Here is a 22,985-nt window from a genome sequence, read left to right as displayed (position 1 = left end):
AGGGGGGTGTAGTGTCTCGCCCAGGGACATAACGACAGCGACTGGGCGGAGGCAGCGAGGATCAAAACGACAACCTTCTGATTTCTGGACGACCTACCTAACTATTATTAGTTACTTGAGAGTGATGCAAAAAATATAATATATACAAAACACACAAAAATATTGAGTGTCCTCAAAATTGTCTGCAGAAGTGAACAATTTAACATGAAATCTAACTAAAAATAGGCTGCACGGTGCACGAGTGGTTAGTGCGAAGTAACCCGAGTTCGATTCCACCCTCGGCCATCTCTGTGTGGAGTTTGCATGTTCTCCCCGTGCATGAGTGGGTTTTCTCCGGGTACTCCGGTTTCCTCCCACATTCCAAAAACATGCTAGGTTAATTAGCGACTCCAAATTGTCCATAGGTATGAATGTGAGTGTGAATGGTTGTTTGTCTGTATGTGCCCTGTGATTGGCTGGCGACCACTCCAGGGTGTACCCCGCCTGAAGACAGCTGGAATAAACTCCAGCATCCCCGCGACCCTTGTGAGGATAAGCGGTAGAAAATGAATGAATGAATAACTAAAATACTAAATTCATATCGCTACACAACTTCACTAAACATCTTACCTCAAAAATTGGACCATGGTATGGTGAGTATTTTTGAGAACATTAACTGTTTACGGTTACGGTTTTACAATAAAAATGCATTTTTACAAAATTAAAACCCTCTAATAAATGTGTGGTACTTTCTGCAGTTGAGTACACAGACAACATTTGGGCCACAGTATGGCGAAGTACAGGCCATGGTGCACTGCCCATAAAGTATCTGACTGGAAATGATTTACCTTCCTCCTCCCATCTGCAGTGAGTCGATATTGCCTTTGACAAAGTAAGAGTTGTCGCCTGTCCAGCGGTAAACCTGCAGACAAACACAATCAGACACGGTGCAAAGATGCAACCTGGAAAACACAAGCACAAACCTTAATCTCTGGACAGAAGCTGTAGAGGAAGGTCTCTCCGGTGCCGTAGCAGTGCTCGCTCACTCGGAAGGGATGAGTGGAGAACGCCCCAAAGATCTACATTCCAAAATAAACCAAGATTAAAAAAAAGTGGCGAGGATACGGCGTACACCCACATGGATTATATACCTACCTGGTTATCCAGGTCTTTGATGACCAGCAGCACTGGACTGTCTACATCAGCCAGGTTCCTGTATAGCGTCTTGAGGCTGGTGCCGTGCATCACAGTGCTGTAGGCCAGTCTCCACGGGTAACCCTGCACACGGGCCGGCAAGCGACAGGCCAGCTGGACGAGATCATAATCCAGGTTACAGTCAGCGACCAGGAAGAACCTCTCTCACATTTAACGCCTGCCTTCCAATGTGCGGTAAGATTAAGATTAAGATATGCCTTTTATGCCTTTATTCGTCCCTCAGTGGGGACATTTGTATTGCACAGCAGCAAGAGTACACAGTCAGTTAAGCAGTACAAAATACACAATATAGAAAAAAAACAATATAAACAACCCAAGTATTAACAAAATCAACAGTTTTTCCCAGAGTTATATACAATACAGTATGTAGATAATATGAAACGAGATGAGATATATGACCAGTCTATACACTGAGATCTTGTTAGAGAGTTAATATGAGGCATTATGGAAATACTGTAGTACTGAAGTACTGCACCTTCTCAATGTGTGTGTCCTGCAGCAGACTGCTGGCATCGCTCAGCGAGGGCAGGCTGTCCGCGCACAGCTCCTCCTCACAACTGCCGAAACTCTGCCTCCGTTTGGCCTCGTCGATTGTGATGATCTGAAAAAACAAATGGGAGACATTAAACGCCGTGTATATGAATAAAAAAGGTTGATTAACATTTATCATGCACTTCTGACTACTCCAAAATATGAAAATAATATTGAATATTTAGCATATGTATGAAGTACTTGGCCCTAGTATTAATAGTTTTATACAGATATTATGCTGTTTGATACAGCCTTTCTATCTTTGTTACTACATTTCTTATTAGTTCTGTATTGTCAGGCCACATAACGACTTAGTCTTACTCTAAAATAGGCTATTCATTTTATTCTAGGATTTCTGCTATGAGAAGGTGTTCCTAATGGAATGTCCGTCAGCGTGTGTGTTCTCACCTCCCAGCTGCAAGACGCAGGATCTCCAAAGAAGTTGTCGATCATGTCCAGCTCGTCTTTCTCCACCACAATGAAGCCCTGCTCTCTGGCTTCTTTGCCATACACATCAGGAGACCACTGGACGAAAAATGCATACAAATGGTCCACCCTGGAGGACACACACACACACACACACACACACACACACACACACACACACACACACACACACACACACACACACACACACACAGCATGTTAGAACACATGAAGCACTAACAGAGGAGCTGATCTATCTGGCATGGTCGCACCTCTCTTGTGGCACAGCAAACCAGTACTCGGGCTGCTTGCCCAAGCTTCCAAATGAGTGGGCGGGGCTGGAGGTCATCCCAGTCGCGAATGACTTCCTCATTGGTTTGCCCACTTTGAAGCAGAGGAACATCGGTGGGTTCTTACTCTTCTCCTCTGACGAGAAAAGCATGTCTATAGAGGACACAGAAAGGGTTCATTTGGTTAAACAAGGAAAGGAAGGCTTCGCTACACATCTGAAAAACTCCATCACGTAAGTCAGCGAAAGGCCAACCTAGCATGACGCTGTCTAAATGTGAGTGTAATGATCGTGTTTGTGTAACGTTTGGGTCCCCCTGCCCCACTCCTTAATGTTACGTTGTTGTATGTTTAGGGTGTCCAAAGTGTGGCCCGGGGGCCATCATGAGCAGTGGCTCTTTTTTGTTAGCCTTCAGCGCATTCTAAAAACATAGTAAAACGGAAAAAGAGCAATAAGGACGAGATATGAGGAGAATAAAGTCACAATATCAAGAGAAATAGTGGCATAAATTTGACATATTCATTCATTTTCTACCTCACAAGGGTCGCGGGGGTGCTGGAGCCTATCCCAGCTGTCTTCGGGCGAGAGGTGGGGTACACCCTGGACTGGTCGCCAGCCAATCACAGGGCACATATAGACAAACAACCATTCACACTCACATTCATACCTATGGACAATTTGGAGTCGCCAATTAACCTAGCATGTTTTTGGAATGTGGGAGGAAACCGGAGTACCCGGAGAAAACCCACGCATGCACGGGGAGAACATGCAAACTCCACACAGAGATGCCCGAGGGTGGAATTGAACCCTGGTCTCCTAGCTGTGACGTCCAAATTTGACATATTAAAGACTAAAATGTGCATAATAATATTATGACAGTCACTGACTGATTCCTTACCTTCAATGGGAGCCTGCATCCTCTCCAGCAGCCATGACTTCATCTCCGCCTCGTAGCTCTTCCTCCGCCTCTCCTGCTCGCTGAGATGTTCCACCTTGGCGGGTCTCTGTGGACTCCCAGAAGCATCCAGGTTCCCGGAAAGTTCTGCAGTCTCACTCAACTTCCTGATACCCTGATCCTCAGCACACTTTAGCATTTCTTCCGTCGCTTTAGCTTGCTCTTCTTTGGTTTCTTCTTGGGTTGTCGGAGTGCTGTGCAACTTCCCTGTGTTTTCCATCTCTGTAGATAACTGGATGGACTCACCGTCTTCTACGGAGCTGTTCTGTGCTAAGCCTTCATCCTCATCGTCGTCCCGTGTCTCTTTAGTTTGGCATAGCAGCGATGTGTCCTGGGATTCCTCCCCGTCGGTGCTCTTTGGTTCTTGGAGGCCTCCCCGATCTCTGCGGCAACTTCCGAATGTTTGTGTTGAGGACGATGCCTCAGCTTCTTCAGTGCTACCGTTGACTATAGGATCCAACTCAGTGAAGCCCTCATCCGAGGGAGACTTGTCCGTCTGCTCCCCGTCTGCACTCCCTGTCATCAAACGACACCATCGGCATTCACTTCTGATGTTTCAAGAAATAAAACTTCTCACCAGTTTCCGAGAGGGCAGACTCCATCTCGTCCAAGATGATGGGCTCTTTAGCATCCAGAGCTTTGTACCGGCTGAAGGGGTTCAAGTCTTGCTCTGACGGCAGCTGCTCCCATTCACCAGGCCTGTAGACAGGACACAGATCCTGGGGTAGGTCGCTGTGGGGCCGGGGTCAAGCGTGGATGAGAAATGAAAGGAACAAAAATAAAAACAACAAAAAGGAACGTAAAGCCCAACATAAATGACAAATGGCACACAACTTAAATAGATGATGTGAAACAAAAAGCTAGATGGTGCTCTGGTAACAGAAAAGATGAGAACAAGAATTGAAACAGGAAGGAGGAACTACAAAGGAGCGATGAGGTGAAGGAAATGATGGTGACGCTCGAGGTGGCTTACGACGGCAGGGCATCTTTCAGCTTCATGCGTGACACGTCATCGTACAACGCCACAGAGACCACTTCCTCCATGGGGCAGATGAGGCCGTACTCCTCGCAGCCGTGCTCGATGACCAGGGGGTCCGACTTGTGCGGGTCGAACATGATGTTGTTGGGGGTCACGATCAGCACGCCGCCCACCACTCCCTGCATAACATCACCACAACTATGTTAAGTGACACCATTAAAGCGCCCTCTACAGGTACAATGTGTCATTATAGACTAAATACAATATAATATATAACTCATATTAAATTTCAAAGGTATACCATCACGTTCAAGCGCTCACCATTCCGTCAGTGAAGTACTTGCAGCTCATCTTGATGAATTTAACTGTTGCCGGGCTCTCGTCCTCTGAATTTGGGGAGAGTTGCCGTTGCATTGACCTCGCCGACCTGCAGTTTGGACCGTCATCCTTCAGCAGGCAAAGTCAGATCATGCCGCAGGTTAGATGGAGAACTCATACACTTTACCCACCCTGTGCAACTTCTCCATGGAGTAGTGGAGTGTCGGTCATGAACGAACGGGTCAAAATTGTGAAGGAATGAACAAGGTCACCGTCCCTAAAATACCTGTTCAGTTCGTTCAGTTGCAAATGCTTTTTTTTTTTTATTAGCTGGAGAGTCAGTTCTCCGTTCCTTTTTGCAGGGCGGGACTATCTGCGTGCTTGCCTGTCTTATCCTATCATCGCGCCTCGCTCTGGGGGTGGGTGGGGTTAGCTGACTGAAAGGCTGAGACCGAAATATTGAACCGGTCAATCTCTTTCTGACTGGAAAGACAGACCGATACGTCATCAAGTGTCAACTGTTGAGTCGGAACAAGTGAACGGACTGACTCGACACGGCTGACCAGGTCTATGTACTGGGGGAGATCACAGGCTAACGACCAATTGACCGAAATAAACAGATCTTTTAACTGAATGATCCGGTTCATTGAAATAAACAGTTTTGCCCACCACTAAAATGGAGGCCACTTTTACACAAGACGACCTCATGAGATCCAATGTGTTGGTTGTCATTGGGTAACACGGGTGTACCTGATGTTAAGTTCGCACTCCTCATTTCCAAATTGTTGTAAAACTAAAACAGCACGAGGAACTGAGACTAACAGGAAGTGGTAGCACGTAGAACAAAAATAAACCATCATGCTATATAATTTACCTGCTTTGTCTCCAAAGAGGAACTATTGCCGAGAGACGGTTCAGTGGACTTGGTGTCGGTCTGGCCCACATCAGGGACAAACAGCTTCTGTAATAGTGATGGACAATGTGTCCGGTGTGTTAGCTGTAACGGTGAGGAAGTGGTTTAAACTTCTCACCTGCCCAGGGTACACGCTGTGAGAGAAGAGCTTGTTGAGCTGAACCAGCTTGTTTGGGGTGATGTTGAACTTGAGGGCGATGCTGTTGAGGGAATCATCAGGTCCCACCTGAAAAGAGTCGACAATGTCAAAAATAATACGTACCCACAGCTGAAGCGAGAAGATTCGGTTAATAAAAGCGGTTCTGCTCACAAAGAACTCCACTGTCCCTGGCGGCCTCCTCTTCTCCCTCTTTGCCGGGTTGTTACTTTTACAGCCATCAGCTGCGACCAAAACAACATTTAAAAGAACACTGAGGACAAGAAGATCACATAACACTATTTTGTTGTTCATAGCTCAAGACAGTGTTTTGGATTGACTGAGTCTGATGAAATCTGAGAAAAACATGTTGTAAGTTCAGTCTTTCAGATAGGAAAGAATACCATCATCCTTCCTTATTACACAAGAAAACTGTCTCGGTTATACCGTTTTGTTTTTTATTTTTACTGAGTGCTCTAACGGCTGCATGCCAGACAACTGGTTAGCACGCAGGCCTCACAGCTAGGAAACCCGAGTTCAATTCCATCCTCGGCCATCTCTGTTTCATACACTGGTTTGGTTATCGTAGAATATTGCAAATCTATGGTGAATCCGTGCATTCATTGACCACTAAATAACCAACCATGGGGCCAAGGAAAGAAAACCAGTACAGGAAGTTACTATAAAATGTATTTTTGGTTGTCATTGGATTTCCTATGAAAATGCTCAGTTATTTTGTACATTTCATTTTATGTCTGAATGAATTACTAACGGCTGTACGGCGACCGAGTGGTTAGTGTGCAGGCCTCACAGCTAGGAGACCCAAGTTTAATCCCACCCTCGGCCATCTCTGTGTGGAATATGCATGTTCTCCCCGTGCATGCATCCTCCCACATTCCAAAAACATGCTAGGTAAATTGCTGACTCCAAATTGTCCATAGGTATGAATGTGAGTGTGAATGGTTGTTTGTCTATAGGTGCCCTGTGATTGGCTGGCCATCAGTCTAGGGTGTACCTCCAGCACCCCCTGCGACCCTTGTGAGGATAAACGGTAGAAAATGAATGAATGCTCTGACTTACAAGTATATTTGAAAATAAGTTGATTAAGTATTAAGTTCTATTTATTCAAGTGAATGCTGTATTCACATTTGAATGATAAATCCAAAATGCATAAAACTGACAGCACAGTTCACAGTATATGCAACACTAACTAGCATAATTATTAAGCCATAAAGTACATGCACGGTCATTTTGTATGCTTATTTGTCTTGTGATCCAGCAACCCCCCCCCCCCCCCCCCTTTTTTTTGTAAGCACACTCTGTTATCATGCACACACTCGCTATTTGACCACTGACAAAGTCCACAGTCTGCGAGATTTGCTTCTTGCCAACTGAGACCCAAAAGCTATTAGCAGCCTCCTCCATGGTAACAGAGAGGCATGACTAAGCTTTAGAAGACAGGCAGACTCCAGCTGCACTCTGCATCCAAGACAAAAGCTCCTGTTATGAACACTGGAGCCTTGTACTGGTTGCACGCTGCTCATAAATGGTGAAATGGTGAAGCATTTGCTTTTATTGTAGGGGGGGGGGGGGGGGGGCATAAGGCCATATGTGGTATTGCTGCATTCTTATCAACACGCGATGTAATGGCGGACAGAAAGTGGTCCTTCCTACTAAACACAGCACAGCACAGGATAAGGGTGATGCAACTTCCTGATGGGGGTCATTATGAGAAATGGCGCGAGGAACAAAGGATTTCTGTGTTGTTTATCAATCCGCAGATAATCAAGTGTTGAAATTCTAACATTTTGAGAACAATAGAAGCTTATTGACGTGGTCTTTACCTGACCCAGCAGGTGTCTTTGCTGTTACTCTCTGCAGGCCGGCCTTCTTGTTGCCTTCATTGTCACTCAGTACATCCGGACAGGAGATGACCGCCGCGCTGTGTTCATTCACAGCCTTCTCTGATTGGCTCTGTTTGAGCTGTCTCCGCCTCTTCAGCCTGATGGACCAAAACACAAAGGGAATGGATGTACAGTTTTGGTATCATTTAGCCAACAAACTAGCAACAATAATGGAAAAAACAGCAGTGGAGAAAAATAATGTGTCACCTATAAGACAAAGCTGAGATGAAGACTAGAATCACATTCCACAGCTGATAAATAAAAAGCATAACATACTTACATAACATGACTGCAACACAAAGTTGGGCTATAAATGCAGCTGAAGTCAGTGACTCAGCAAAAAGGCAAATCCAAACAATGTTATATAGATAAATTGTTGACTATTTTCAGCGTAATATATCTAGCTAACTACCTATAAACTGGTTTGGTAGACATTTCATGACATTTCCGTTATAAAAAGGGCCCTGAAATGCTGAACTAAAAAATACTAAACCACACTTTAAGTCACTGAAACATCAACAAAAACAAAACAAAAAACCCGAGCCATGCCTGAAAAGAATGTTATGGAGACGACTGCTTTGGTAAACAATATTGTAAAGATTGTGCCCAAGAAGTGCAGAAGAAATGCTGTGGTTTGTGGAGCTATTTAATTTGCGTCAGTGCTAGGTTGCTATGGTAGCCCTTGTTTAACGTAATCACTAACAGGCACCACAGTGATGTAACGCCATCGGTTGGGGTTCATAGAAGGGGGCGGCTGGCGTAGCAGCAGCAGCCAAACGGACTTGCCGGTTGTTGCGGCACTTCAAAGATAATGAAAGTGGACGAGGGTAACTTAAGGGTGAGTATAAAAACATCATCAAGGATAAGACGTCCATTGATTTATCAAATGCTTTCACTGATGGGGGGGCTGCTAATGCCTCTTCCAGGCTAAAAGAAAACAAAAGAGAAGACTTCTTAATGGAGTGAGAGAGCAAGATGGGGTCGATAAGGACTGCAGACGGCGCTCTAAGGCCTCTCCCACAGCCTGGGGCCGCCACTTCCACTGATGCACTGCAAACTGGATGTGCCAACTCTGGAATCTGCAATCCCAACAACACCATCTGTTTCACTCAGGGCTATTTCCTGAAAACTCCCCTTCTCGCTACCAACCTTCACTCCTGACAAATATGCAAGCAAGGCTCCATCAATAATGAAACAAGAATCAATTGCCATGACCCAGCATTTTTTGCTCCTTAGTCAACAGAAACACAAAAGAGGGTTTAAGCTGACGCCCCCTTTCACAGGCTTTTGGATAACAAGCCAGTTTCCAACTTGGAAGATAGTATCTGAGCTGTAACAGAGGCGGTTGCCTGTGTGAAAGGGGTATTCTGTCAATAATACGGTAAAGCAACATCCCAGTTGGCTGTGTTCTGTCTGAAAAGCACAGACAGGTGCAGGACATGTGCTCTCTGTGTAACAGAAGCTACCAAATACCAAAACATAAACAACACATGCAGTCATGGAGGGGGGTGAATTTAATGAACGCCAATGCTTTTTCTCAATGCCCAAAGTGGGTATCAAAACTAGGAATCGAAATAAAAACTTCAAACAATCATGGGAGAATCGGAATGTTAGGCCCGATGCCCAACCCTTGTCAAAGTGTTCGATCCTTTATGAATATCCACCTATTACAAATACGCAGCAGAGCAAAATTCAACCATTCTACCATGATTCGGCACATGAACACCTGCCAAAGTGTGGCTCTCTTTGTCCAACATTATGTGCCAATTACACGCTACTTAGCGTGGCTGTGACCGGTCCCGCTTTCTAGGTTCAGGTTTCAGGATGGAGTTAACCTCCAGCTTAAAATCAACGTTCTCCTCATCGTCCTTGGGCAGCTATTAGCCAGTGATGAAGGGTGGCTATTATTGTGTTGGAATACGTGCTGACTGAGTATCGGTTGGTGATGCACCTGGCAGTGGGGTGCAAAATGGCAGAGAAACACAACATGCGGATACAATGTTATATTAACAATGGCCGACAATGGGCCGTCTGATAAAGCACGCTATCCAGTAAAAGTATACGACACGTTACTGGAATAAATATGACTCAAAATGACGCAAAAATACAATCTACTGAGATTTTAGCTCAGTCAGCATTTACAAGGGGAAGTGTGACGACAACCATAGAACAGGAAACGGATGTTATTGCATCATAGCAGTAGCGTGGGTTCAAAACTGTTGTCATCCTGACTACTCGGTACACCATGGCCCGTGTTATAAATAATAAAGAAATATGTGAAGACTCTCACCTCCGAGGCATGCTTAGTAATCCCTATGTGCGTTCGCTACCACGCCTGTTAATGTTAATGGGGAGTAAACAAAAGCATAAAATTACTGAGTTGGTACTATTTTATCTCCATTGTTATTGTGTACCCGTTAACTTCTGTTTACACTTACTCATGTCAGAAAATGTGCAAAGCCTTCAAATTGTTCTCACGTTGTAACTCAGTTAAGTTCTTTTTACACTTGCTCCATGCTAATGTTACTTAAAACATTAAAAGATTACTTGCATGCTTGCTAAATGATTTAAGGTGCCACTGTATATCTATAGTGTAGTGTAATATCATATATTATATACAGATAGACAGCACTTACCTGGCAAAGTATCCCGGCTTTCTGTCCCTCTTTTCCATCTGTCCGGGGTGCTACGTAAATCTGCATGCAATGGAGGACACCCATAAAACCATCCACGTCCACTGTGTCCCACCCAGCCTGCAGCCTTTGTAGAAGACCCCTCGTCTCACAGTGTTGTGTTGTTGTCGTCACACTTCCTCCTCGTCCTGCAATGAACCACATTCACTTGACTGCAATACACCCAAACACAAAAAGCCTGGTTATGCTCAGGGTAAGATGAGACGATTCAAGTAAAAAAAAACAATAAATATTCTGCAAGAATACACACACAACTGCTTCTACTTAATAGTGATTAAGATTATTTTTTTAATCAAAACCATCTCTACATGCCTGCATATGAATTAAACACGAATCACCTATCTGTGTTCGCAGGGACTCGAACATTTTTAGTTTAAATGCATGTCACAGCAAGCCTCACGTCATGAGTCGCCTAAACACGTTACATAATTACATGGTTAATGTTAATTACTAGGGAAAAAAGTGACGTGCAGCGACGTTACCCCGCGCTTAGCTCCCGCTCCTCGCTTTGCATCGGCGTTAAGACATTATTCAAATCTTCACCGGAGAGACGGACTCAGATGAGATTAACAATCCGTGCCGTGCTCGGATCGAAAACAGAGGGCAAGGTCCAGTCTCGCTGTTGATGTTCGCCAATGCTTGCTAATGCTGTCTAGCTAGGTACTTTGTTTACAAGACAATGGAAGCCTAGTGGACACAGTGGGGAAATGTCAACGGAAGACGCCGGTCCTCCTCCTCCCTCCTCGTCCTCGTCCTCGTCCTTGTTTAAAGAAGCCGATTTAGTTCCATGCTATTAATTGTAAAGCTTAAGGTGCAACAATGCACACAAAGGCTACGCTGAGAAGGGAAATGTAAATATTAGCCTAGCCAAAATCCCTGCACATACCTCTCGTGCATCCTGCATCCAAGCTCAAACTGAAGACGCGACCTTGGCTACCCCCTTGCGGCAAACAAAGGGTATAACACACGCTCGCAAACATTTAGCGTCATTTAAGTCTTTGATGGAATTGTTATCTTGTTGTTTCGTATAATACAATATAAGAAGTCGAGTCGGTCAGCCGACCACATTAACACGTTTTGGCAATACAGTTTACGTGTAGAAATATACAAACGTTGCTGTGATAGAAATCATCATGTCCCTGGTGGTCTAGTGGTTAGGATTCGGCGCTCTCACCGCCGCGGCCCGGGTTCGATTCCCGGTCAGGGAACTACTTTTATGACAATTTATACTCCTGGTCAAACAGATGTCCAGATATTGTTTGGCTCACCAGGTCCGCCATTAAATAGAACACTTTTTTGTGTGCTATTTTGATCGTGCCCACGGTAGTGTTTAGTTTGTGCTGCTTCTGAGGCACACACAACAAACTTCCCTATGATTAACACTCATCGCCCTTGCGGTTGTTTATGCGTAATATTCACCTTTTAAAACTCAAAACCAGATCAGGTTTCATCACAGGGTGATTAGTTGAATTTGCATTTATCATCTAAATTCTTTTGACACTTGTGTGACAGTTTATGTGTATTTTCCTTACTTAAATGTGTCGCTAGGGGGCGACCTCAGACAGCAAGTACTACAATGTAAGGCCCAACAATGGCGTTTAGGCCTATTTGACCTGAGGCAAGTTGGAGCCTTTCAGGCGGGGCATGGCAGCATCCTGTCTTGTGATTGGACAGTGCAGGAGTTAACCAGTTGCTGGTTCAGCGTGTGTATCTTGGCATTTACTTTGACAGGCGCTATCATTGTGAGAGAGGAGATAAGTTTTCGTTGGGATCGCCATGGCGCCGGTGAGTCCCTCCTCCTCACATCAAGCGCTCCTACAACAAACCCCTTAGCGCAAAGCATTATGGGGGTGGTTATTAGCTGGTGAGAAGGGTTTGTGTTGGCAGGGAAGCTGCGGGTCTGGGTATCATCTCCCACCGGCATGACCCTCACAATGATCATGTGACTGGCGTGCAGGGCAGCCGCCACCAAAAAGTCACCATCATTCACGTTACAATCACAACAACGTGTAAGAGAGGCCTTGAGCAGATCTATAATGATTCCGCCCAGACGTCACACACACGTCCAGCTTTGACTACAACGGCTGATAACGTCAAGTACGCAGCAGCAGCAGGAAGACTCAAAACCTAAACACCCAAAACAGTTATGTCACACAAACCATGATCGATGGCAAATATGAGGGAGTCATAAATTCTTCCTAATGAAGCCAACCTGCGAAGGAAACGCAGTTAAGGAAGCTCTCGGGAGGCACTTCTTCTACCCCCCCCCCCCATGTGTTTACAAGAAGATATAAAGATGCTGACAGGCTGTTGTGTGACAAGCAAATTAGGACAAGAAATATGCGGCAGGCAAAGAGGTTCATTTATGGCTTTTTTTTCATTTTACGGCAGCAGATGCTGCACCACAGGAGAGTTTTTGCATGAATCCAAAAATACAAAAAGCGGAAAACGTAATATACCTCAATCCTTCGTGTATCGCGGTTCATTTGTTCCAGACTTGACTGCGATATGTGAATTTTCTCAAAGTAGGATTCCTTTTTTATAAATGGAATATATGGCATAAAAAACATGTTTTACGATCTTCTAAAACACTATTAGAGCATTCTAGATATGAAATTACAGCCATATTGTCACCATTATACTCCTATTACCCAATATAATTCATATAAAGAGAAAATAAACAATTTAAGACAGTTTACCTTGCAGGGAAGCAGAATAGGTGGCGGACAGGAAGTGACATCGAGGCTTCACCAGTAACCTGTGTTAGTACTATGATTATTATGTTATAATTACTGTGAGATCATTTAAACGTGCAATAAAAGCTTGTTGTTGTTCTGGCAATCACTGAACAATTACTGACATCTGGTGGCCGATGTTGAATACTACATTCACATGTTTGAATACTTTTATCTGTATTTTAGTTATATACTCGAAACTGCTTATTGTAAGAAAACAAGATATCTAATTTGTGTAAATATGCATATTTTTTGACTACGCTAATAAATACATTTTGGAAAAACCAAGGGCGTCAGTTAATGCAGTACTTCCTTCTCAAGAAGGAAGTAGCGCTAATGCTGAAAATGACCAAAATACCGCAAAATACTGTAAGTATTTGCAAGAATGCACTGTTACCACATGGTCACAGCATGTTTGTAAAACCTGAAAACTTTGATGGAGGTTGAAGTTGTTTTAATAGCAGGCTTTTAGCTGTTTTTATATCTTTAGAATGAACAGAAAGGAGAAAGTAATACATTCCATTAGCATTATTTTCTATTCATGCTAGGGATGATAACGGTTTGTGCCTCTCCCTTGGTGGTCGATGACCGAAACACCCCCCCTCCCGGGTTAGCATGTGGGTAATTATCCCTCACACCGCCCAGCGGGACCAGACAGCGGCATGAAAGTGACGGAGACATGGCTTAAAAAAAGCCCTTGTCTCCATACTGTACACCATCCAGTGCCACCACAGCCACTGTCAATCTGCCAAGCCGGTAGAGGCACTGCAGCACGTCACCTTTAACCCAGGAACTCAGCAGCTAGGCAAAAGGTTATCACCGCCAGGGGTTTCAGCTCTTAAAGCTACGGGAAGAGTGTGGGTGCCCCCAAAAAAGAAAGATGGGAGTAGGGAACAACACCCTTTTTCCATCACATGACTGCGGTAGAGGAGCCAACATTGCAGCGTTGTTTACCCTGCTTATCAGGGCTGTTGTAACAAGGAGAGAACTGAAAGCTAAAAGAATGCAAAAATGCAAAAAGGGTGTCTAAACCTGAATTGAAAAAAAATTTTCAGGACATTTTTTTTTTAAAAATACAACCAAAAATACGCTCCAATTATTAATGTGCAGGTGAGCAAATCAAGCGCTCCAGATCAGCCACCTGAAACGGCAGCACTGCGACATGTGAAAGAGGTTTACCAGAGACCTCCATGGTGTCACACCAGCTGCTCGGAACGTGTGCCTGAATACAGTGCACCTTGCTGGGCTCCCTCTGCACTCCGGGTGGCTCCCTCTGCCCTATACTCTGGTTCTTCTGATCTCCATGGCAACACAGCGGCAGTTCAGAGAATGTGCCTTAATACAGTCCAAAAATATTTGAGACATATGCACGGGAAATACAGTACCCAAATTCAAATGAAGGGGATCCAAACCTAAACCCCCATGATCACAGTGATACTTATTTTCGTATGATACATATTTTTGAGCTAGTACTTAGCACTGATCTAACCAAACTAATAAATCACCTGTTTAACTTTCCTGCCATAAAAAAGAGTTGCCATGTACAGTAATAACCTCCTTTTTCAGACCAAAAAAAAATAGTCCATAAGTGCAAATATGAACCCCCCTCCTCCCCAGCTAAATAGCAGCTATAAATTCCTGCATGATTTATGACAGCATGTATGATAAGTTAGCTTTTCATGCACCGTTGAGCTACTAATAGTCCTCTGAGTGGTCATGTTAAAGGTAACTTGAGCGTGCTATTACCGTCTGGAGATGTGTGTTCTTTTTGATCTTGTGTGTGTGTATGTGTGTGTGTGTTTTTTCCCACTCCCACACACTTGCTTTAGAGCAAGCCAGCGCCACATCAGTCCATCATCACAGATATGGCTTGTGGTTAGATAGCAAGTCTGGCGGCACACAAGACATTTTGTCCACTCTGTCATGTTTACTTATAATGATAAGCTTTGATGGATTCTCCGCCATGCTATAGACGCCGCCACATGCACGCTCAGCCGCCTGCACACACACACACACACAGTCACACAGTCGACAACATAACGTGTGGCAACAATATCCGCCAAGTAAAGCATATTCATTATAAACACCCACTTAGGATGTGACACTACGGAGTTAAAAGACTAGTTTTAAATGAAGGTCAATAATGTGTCAAATTAAGGGAGTAATGTGTTGGAAGTTGGAATATTACAATAAGGGTGTCCAAATGTCCAAATGTCTCCCAGTGAGGGCCGTGTGCATGATGTGGGGGGCCCCACTTTGATACATTTTGTATCAAATGTTGTTTCTCATATTGATTAATTCCTATCATCTTTTTTATGTAACAATGGAAGATTATTTTTTATAATAACAGTTGGACCTTTTGGCTTTATTCTAATTATAAAAATAAGGAATCTCTGAAAAGAACTTTTTTTTTGCAAAAGTATACATTTATTCCTGTAAAATAATACATTAAGATGAAATATTTGTTTTTTTCCTCATATAAGTTTAGTTTATTCTTGTAAAATGTGTATTTTTTCCACATGAAGGTATGACTATTCTTGTTGTAGGAGCCATTTATGCTCCTACAACAAGATATGTTGTATATATAATAGCATATAATTATTGCTTTTCAATTCTTTCCTTCACTTCTACGCAATAAACAATATTAATTCCAAAGTGATCATCTGTCTGGACATTATTGGAGCGCACCCAGAAGCTATGTGACCGTCGCTACACTTACACTTACTAAAATTACAGCTTTTTTTCTAGAAAATTATTGTAATATGACAATTTAATTCAATAGCACTTTTTCCCACACATATTACAACTTTATTCTTGTCAAAATTTGTTTTTTTCTTCAGAGAAGTTTGACTTGTCCTAACATTACAACTTTTTTCTTGTTATCAATTAATTCATGCATGAAAAACAAATATTGTAAAATCTTTATTTTCACAAAATTAGGACTTTGTTCTCATAAAAGTTTAGAGTTACAGTGAAGAAAATAAGTATTTGAACACCCTGCTATTTTGCTATTTCTCCCACTTAGAAATCATGGAGGGGTCTGAAATTTTCATTGTAGGTGCATGTCCACTGTGAGAGAGATGAACTAAAAAGAAAAATCCAGAAATCACAATGCATGATTTTTTTAACAATTTGTGTGATACAGCTGCTAATAAGTATTTGAACACCTGAGAAAATGAATGTTAATATTTGGTACAGTAGCCTTTGTTTGCTATTACAGAGGTCAAACGTTTCCTGTAGTTTTTCACCAGGTTTGCACACACTGCAGGAGGGATCTTGGCCCACTCCTCCACACAGATCTTCTCTAGATCAGTCAGGTTTCTGGGCTGTCGCTGAGAAACACGGAGTTTGAGCTCCCTCCAAAGATTTTCGATTGGGTTCAGGTCTGGAGACTGGCTGGGCCATGCTAGAACCTTGATATGCTTCTTACGGAGCCACTCCTTGGTTTTCCTGGCTGTGTGCTTCGGGTCGTTGTCGTGTTGGAAGACCCAGCCACGACCCATCTTCAATGCTCTGACAGAGGGAAGGAGGTTGTTCCCCAAAATCTCACAATACACGGCCCCAGTCATCCTCTCTTTAATGCAGTGCACTCGTCCTGTCCCATGTGCAGAAAAACACCCCCAAAGCATGATGCTACCACCCCCATGCTTCACAGTAGGGATGGTGTTCTTCGGATTGTACTCTTCATTCTTCTTCCTCCAAACACGCTTATTGGAATTATGACCAAAAAGTTCTATTTTGGTCTCATCTGACCATAAAACTTTCTCCCATGACTCCTCTGTATCATCCAAATGGTCATATGCAAACTTAAGACGGGCCTTGACATGTGCTGGTTTAAGCAGGGGAACCTTTCGTGCCATGCATGATTTCACATCATGACGTCTTAGTGTATTACCTACAGTAACCTTGGAAACGGTGGTCCCAGCTCTTTTCAGGTCATTGACCAAGTCCTGTCGTGTAGTTCTGGGCTGATTCCTCACCTTTCTTAGAATCATTGAGACCCCACGAGGTGATATCTTGCATGGGGCTCCACTCCGATTGAGATTGACCGTCATGTTTAGCTTCTTCCATTTTCTAATGATAGCTCCAACAGTGGACCTTTTTTCACCAAGCTGCTTGGTAATTGCTCCGTAGCCCTTTCCAGCCTTGTGGAGGTGTACAATTTTGTCTCTGGTGTCTTTGGACAGCTCTTTGGTCTTCGCCATGTTACAAGTTAAAGTCTTACTGATTGTATGGGGTGGACAGGTGTCTTTATGCAGCTAACGACCTCAAACAGGTGCATCTGATTCAGGATGATACATGGAGTGCAGGTGGACTTCTAATGGGCAGACTAACAGGTCTTTCAGGGTCAGAATTCTAGATGATACACAGGTGTTCAAATACTTATTTGCAGCTGTATCACACAAATAAATTGTTAAAAAATCATGCATTGTGATTTCTGGATTTTTCTTTTTAGTTTATCTCTCTCACAGTGGACATGCACCTACGATGAAAATTTCAGACCCCTCCATGATTTCTAAGTGGGAGAAATAGCAAAATAGCAGGGTGTTCAAATACTTATTTTCTTCACTGTAATTCTTGTAAAATTAGAGCTTTTTTCCATATATTTTAACTTTATTCTTGTTAAATTGTTTTTTTTTCACATAAAAAGTATGACTTTATTCTTGTAAAATTAGAGCTTTTTCCCTAAAATTATTTTTTGTAATAAAAGCTTAGAGTTAATTCTTGCAAAATTAGAGCTTTTTTCCATATAATATTATAACTTTATTCTTGTAAAATTTCTATTTTGTTCACATAAAAAGTATGACTTTGTTCTTGCAAAATTAGAGCTCTTTTCCCATATAATTTAAGAACTTTATTCTTGTAATATTTGTATTTATTTTCACATAAAAGAAGGAGAAAATGCTTGTAATATTATGACATAATTCATGTAAAATTGCACTTTTTTCACACATAATAATACAACTCTATTCTTGAATTTTTTTTTTTTTTTTCCCTCTGAGAAGTCTGACTTTTTTCTTTTTGAACTTTTTTCTTGTTGAAAATGCTTTTTAAAAATGTAAATCTTTTAAAACCAAGATTTTTTTATTATAAAAGTATGACATTATCCTATGTTCTTGTAGAAAATACCTGTAATGTTATATATATTGTATTTTCAGTGTGACCCAAATAAAGGCAGTCCCATGCACAGACGAAGGACCGCTGGGACATTTTTGCAAGCGTGTTTCATCCCAAAGAAAAACCCCGTGGCTCCTCCTCAGGTGGTTTAGTCTACCAGAAACGAAGCTGCACTCTGTGATCTGCTGGTCGGCCTGCACAGTGTTTCCTTCTTCCACTGAGTGGGTTTACTTAAACCGGGCATTTGGCCAGACCACCACAACAGTTGTGGACCAATTAAGAAGACTAATGAGGTCTGAGGTATTGTTGCGTGGCTGTACAGTCCCTGTGTGTGTGTGGTGTGTTATCAACGAGATGCAACACTGGAATATGTGAAAGATTACATAGAGGAAGCCGATTGTTTAGTCAGCATATCCAGTATGAATGAACGGGATGCAAACCTGCACCTCCATGCTATTTTATAGCCTGTCCTCGCTCATTATTCTTGCACATCTTCACACCCAAGGACGCAGGCTGCACTTTTTAGGGAGTGAGCGCCCCAAACAACGCTCTCTTTCTTTCTTTTTCCGCCTCATTCTTACTCTACGTCTCAGAACCTCCTCGCCAGTCTGTCAAGGCCACCCTCCCACTTGCTAGAGCCAGAAGAGGTCAGAGCGAGAAAGAGCAATAGTCAACACACACACACACAAACCGTTACAAATCTTCTCCGTCTTATCGGGGACAAGCCACTGATAAGTGTGTCTCCACTCCCCATCCGAGAGATCCATGTCCGAAAACATCAGCGGGGAAAAAGTGGAAATAAATGTGTGACGGATTGATGGCGGCTCTGACTCCCGGGCCCGGTCCTGTCCTCTACTGTACGTGTGTCAAAGGGCCAAACGAAATGTCTGAATGGAAGCATAAAGCCACATTGAGATGATAATTAACAGGGTTTAGATGACATGGGCTGTGGGAGTCGGCGGGGGGGTGGTGGTGTTTGCACTCTTTGGGAGCGCTGCACCTGCAACTAATGATGTGAAACTTCATCTGCCGCGGCCCTCTCGGATCAAACTTGCACCCGATGACCCATCACAAACACGAAAACACCGTCCAACGCTGTAATAGTAATGAATGACACAATAAGTCCTTCACAATGAAATGAATCATGGTGGTAATCTATATCTGTAGGCACAGCCGCCGTGGCCTCTCCGACCAGTCAGGGCAGCACTGGAGGTTAAGTGGGTAAGTGTCTTGCCCAGGGACAGAATAACGGTGACTGGGTACAGGAAATGAGGATGGATACCTCGACTGCCGCCCCTGTAGAGGCCGTAGTCCACCCTGACATCATCGCTATCTGCTCTCCTCTGTGGAGACAAATCAGCCAGCAAGTGCCGCAAAGACTGATCCCGGGCTTTATAATCGCCTTCAATGACGTGTGAAAGCCGACTTTCGCTTAATAATATCTCATACGTGTCTTTTTATCAGCATCTTGTGGGAGTTTCCCTCGAAGATGCATGAATTCTGTGACACCGTGAACTCTTAAACTTCATGTATATTGTTTACAGATAGACTCATGATGAGTGGAAAAGCTGTGGCATCAGTTCACACACAGGTTTCAAGCATAAAAATGTTGAAAAAAACTAATTGAATGAACTAAAATACAAATACAAGGCAGAAGTAGCATTCAAATGGCCACTAGGTGTCAGTAATTGTTTGGTGAGACAAGCATCAGTTTAAATGATCTCACAACAGGAACATAATAATAATATTTAATAATAATAATAATAGGGGCTGCACGGTATCGAGTGGTTATCGCGTAGACCTCACAGCTAGGAGACCAGGGTTCGATTCCACCCTCGGCCATCTCTGTGTAGAGTTTGCATGTTCTCCCCGTGCATGCGTGCATTTTCTCCGGGTACTCCGGTTTCCTCCCACATTCCAAAAACATGCTAGGTTAATTAGCGACTCCAAATTGTCCATAGGTATGAATGTGAGTGTGAATGGTTGTTTGTCTATATGTGCCCTGTGATTGGCTGGCGACCAGTCCAGGGTGTACCCCGCCTCTCGCCCGAAGACAGCTGGGATAGGCTCCAGCACCGCCTGTGAGGATAAGCTGTAGAAAATGAATGAATGAATAATAATATTTAATAATAATAATAATAACACAGGCAACAGTGTGCATGGTGTGTACACAAGCCTTGACAAGACAAAACTCAACTCTGAACCTCCAGCCTCACTTCCTGTCCGCCTTCCACTAAGGTCCCCCTAGGGAACACATTTATTGTGACACACACAAGCAGGAGTATATCTCTATGTCTTACTCTTATTATGTCTGCTATGTTGCGACGCGAGAGCGTTAGCATCGCAGCGGTTTTCAACCACAATCGTAAACACAGTGGAACACATACACAACAAATGATACAAACGGAGACCAGAGGGATTTAGATTTCTTTGGGTTTTGTGATGCTAAATCAATTACTCTTTTGAAAGTATACTGTTTTGAGAAGCAACATGTGACCAGAACTCGGCTCACGGGATGAAACTGGGGGTAAGTCACCATTGATGCACTACACTGCTGATGGGGATGTTATACATTTATGACGTAACGACTATAACCTGATCGGTGCTGTGCACGTGTGCAAGTGCACGTCATGGATGTGCAGGGGCCACTACGGTGTCAAGGTGGGCTGGGTCCACGGTTCCCACAGCCTGTGCGGAGGCATCCTCCGCCACGCTATCAGCCTCCGTCTCCGGCCCACAGCACTAGCGGGCCCTCTGACGTCAGCCCTGTGCTGATAACGGTAGTGGAGGGGATGGAAGGGGGGGGGGGCATTTGGGTTGGAGGAATGAGGTGGAAGGAGAAAAGGGAGGGAAGGAGGGAGAGAGAGAATTGGGGGGGGTTACACTAACAGAGCCAGGGGTGGATAAGACCCTCAGACAGATAAGAGGAGGCCGAGAGTGGAGCCTCTTTTGTTTTCCAGTGCTCCTCCTGTCTGCTGGCATCTTCACTGTGCTCCTCCATGACATGCCCTCGCTCTGTCTCCCACCATTTCCCACTGGGTGTACGACACCTCGGGTTTCCTACACCCCAGTTCCTGCAAGACTTTTGCCAAAATGTTGCCTGTTTTCATACACTGGTTTGGTTATTGTAGAATATTGCAAATCTATGGTGAATCTGTGCATTCATTGACCGCTAAATAACCAACCATGGGGCCAAGGAAAGAAAAGCAGTACAGGAAGTTACTATAAAATGTTTTTTTGGTTGTCATTGGATTTCCTATGAAAATGCTCAGTTATTTTGTACATTTCGTTTTATGTCTCAATGAATTACTAACGGCTGCACGGCGACCGAGTGGTTAGTGTGCAGGCCTCACAGCTAGGAGACCCGAGTTTAATCCCACTCGCGGACATCTCTGTGTTGGTTTTGCATGTTCTCCCTGTGCATGCGTGGTTTTTCTCTGGGTACTCCAATTTCCTCCCACATTCCAAAAACATGCTAGGTTAATTAGCGACTCCAAATTGTCCATAGGTATGAATGTGAGTGTGAATGGTTGTTTGTCTATATGTGCCCTGTGATTGGCTGGCCACCAGTCCAGGGTGTACCCCGCCTCTCGCACAAAGACAGCTGGGATAGGCTCCAGCACCCTGCGACGCTCGTGAGGATAAGTGGTAGAAAATGAATAAATTACTAACGAAAACCGAGACACTGCTATCGTCTATTTGGAGTTGGCCATCTTGGCCCGCTCTTTAACCCTACCTGGTGAACCCTGCGTGACCTCTCCACAGACACCTTCACCCATTGTTGTGATGATGTCATCTCACCTTTACCTAACCCCGAGTGTTACCCTTGGGTTGCTCCTCTGCGTGCAAACAAGCGGCTTTCCGTCGGACCGCCACATCACACTACAGCTAAGCCTCATGTGTTAGTCTGTTAAACACTGGCGCTGCATTAGTGTGTGTGTGTGTGTGTGTGTGTGCATGTTCCCCGTTTGTTCTTCAGGCTTGCGAGCGAACTTTGGTCACTGCTTATCAACAGGAGAGGACCTGGGATCCCTGCATGCGTCTTTAAATGCTAAAAATACACCAGCAAGTATGAACACAGTTGAGCATCGCACAATAAACACCAACCAAACAGGACGCAAGCCAGGTAAGTTCCAAGTTCAAAGCTGAGTTTCTAAGGATAGGAGGGCCACAATTCTCTTCTGACTATTATTCTAAAATATGTTAATGCAAGGCTCTGCTTTACTTTCACATTTTTACTTTCATGCCAAATGGCTAGTATCATCATAAAACCTCAAAATCATCCTCTGTATGACAAGACCACTCTGCTATTTTGAGTTACTCAAAGATCCTCTATATAAAAGAACCATCATCTTAAAGTTTTTAAGGGGGTTCTCCATGACAGAATCACTGCTGTTTTTGAGGACCTGGTACAAAAACACGGGTCAAAGATCCTTTATTTGACAGAGTCACTGCTGTTTTTAGAGACCGAGTGCAAAAAACACTCGTCAAAGATCCTTTATTTGACAGAATCACTGCTGTTTTTAGAGACCTAGTGCAGATACACTGATCAAAGATCCTTTATTTGACAGAATCACTGCTGTTTTTAAAGACCTAGTGCAAAAACACTGGTCAAAGATCCTTTATTTGACAGAATCACTGCTACTTTCAAAGACCGACTGCAAAAATGTGAGACAAAGTTTATCCATATGACAGGAGGAGTGCTGTTTTTAAGGACTTATTGGGAAAAACACTAGTCAAAGATCCTGTATTTGACAGACTCACTCTGCTGTTTTTAAGGAACTACTGCAAATT

At 43.6% G+C, this 22,985-nt stretch overlaps 1 protein-coding gene and 1 non-coding gene across 7 annotated transcripts in view; one reads left to right on the top strand and one right to left on the bottom strand.

The window, feature by feature from the left end:
• The window catches only part of LOC131106772 (nuclear receptor coactivator 7), a 37,085-nt gene that overhangs the window by 1,797 nt on the left and 12,303 nt on the right, over positions 1–22,985 (bottom strand). For 2 of the 6 annotated variants that reach the window (XM_058056161.1, XM_058056163.1), the window contains 15 exons: positions 10,282–10,466; positions 7,586–7,743; positions 5,916–5,986; positions 5,724–5,831; positions 5,567–5,653; positions 4,696–4,821; positions 4,369–4,553; positions 3,973–4,127; positions 3,339–3,911; positions 2,424–2,595; positions 2,134–2,281; positions 1,670–1,795; positions 1,135–1,287; positions 963–1,058; positions 828–901 (listed from right to left, as the gene is read on the bottom strand). In XM_058056161.1, the coding sequence (XP_057912144.1) occupies positions 828–901; positions 963–1,058; positions 1,135–1,287; positions 1,670–1,795; positions 2,134–2,281; positions 2,424–2,595; positions 3,339–3,911; positions 3,973–4,127; positions 4,369–4,553; positions 4,696–4,821; positions 5,567–5,653; positions 5,724–5,831; positions 5,916–5,986; positions 7,586–7,743; positions 10,282–10,319 (2,270 nt within the window). In that variant the 5' untranslated portion in view covers positions 10,320–10,466. Of the gene's footprint in view, positions 1–827; positions 902–962; positions 1,059–1,134; positions 1,288–1,669; positions 1,796–2,133; positions 2,282–2,423; positions 2,596–3,338; positions 3,912–3,972; positions 4,128–4,368; positions 4,554–4,695; positions 4,822–5,566; positions 5,654–5,723; positions 5,832–5,915; positions 5,987–7,585; positions 7,744–10,281; positions 10,467–10,676; positions 10,696–10,820; positions 11,195–11,224; positions 11,353–22,985 lie in introns of those variants that run through there. The other 4 variants (XM_058056162.1, XM_058056160.1, XM_058056166.1 and 1 more) reach the window with 4 other exon arrangements.
• On the top strand, positions 11,475–11,546 carry trnae-cuc (transfer RNA glutamic acid (anticodon CUC)). Its single transcript has one exon. It is a non-coding gene; the product is annotated as a tRNA-Glu (tRNA).

This window comes from Doryrhamphus excisus, chromosome 19 (genome assembly GCF_030265055.1).
Source record: "Doryrhamphus excisus isolate RoL2022-K1 chromosome 19, RoL_Dexc_1.0, whole genome shotgun sequence".
Classification (NCBI taxonomy): domain Eukaryota; kingdom Metazoa; phylum Chordata; class Actinopteri; order Syngnathiformes; family Syngnathidae; genus Doryrhamphus; species Doryrhamphus excisus.
Note: the sequence above shows the minus strand (reverse complement) of the source record. Positions and strands in the feature narration are given on the sequence as shown.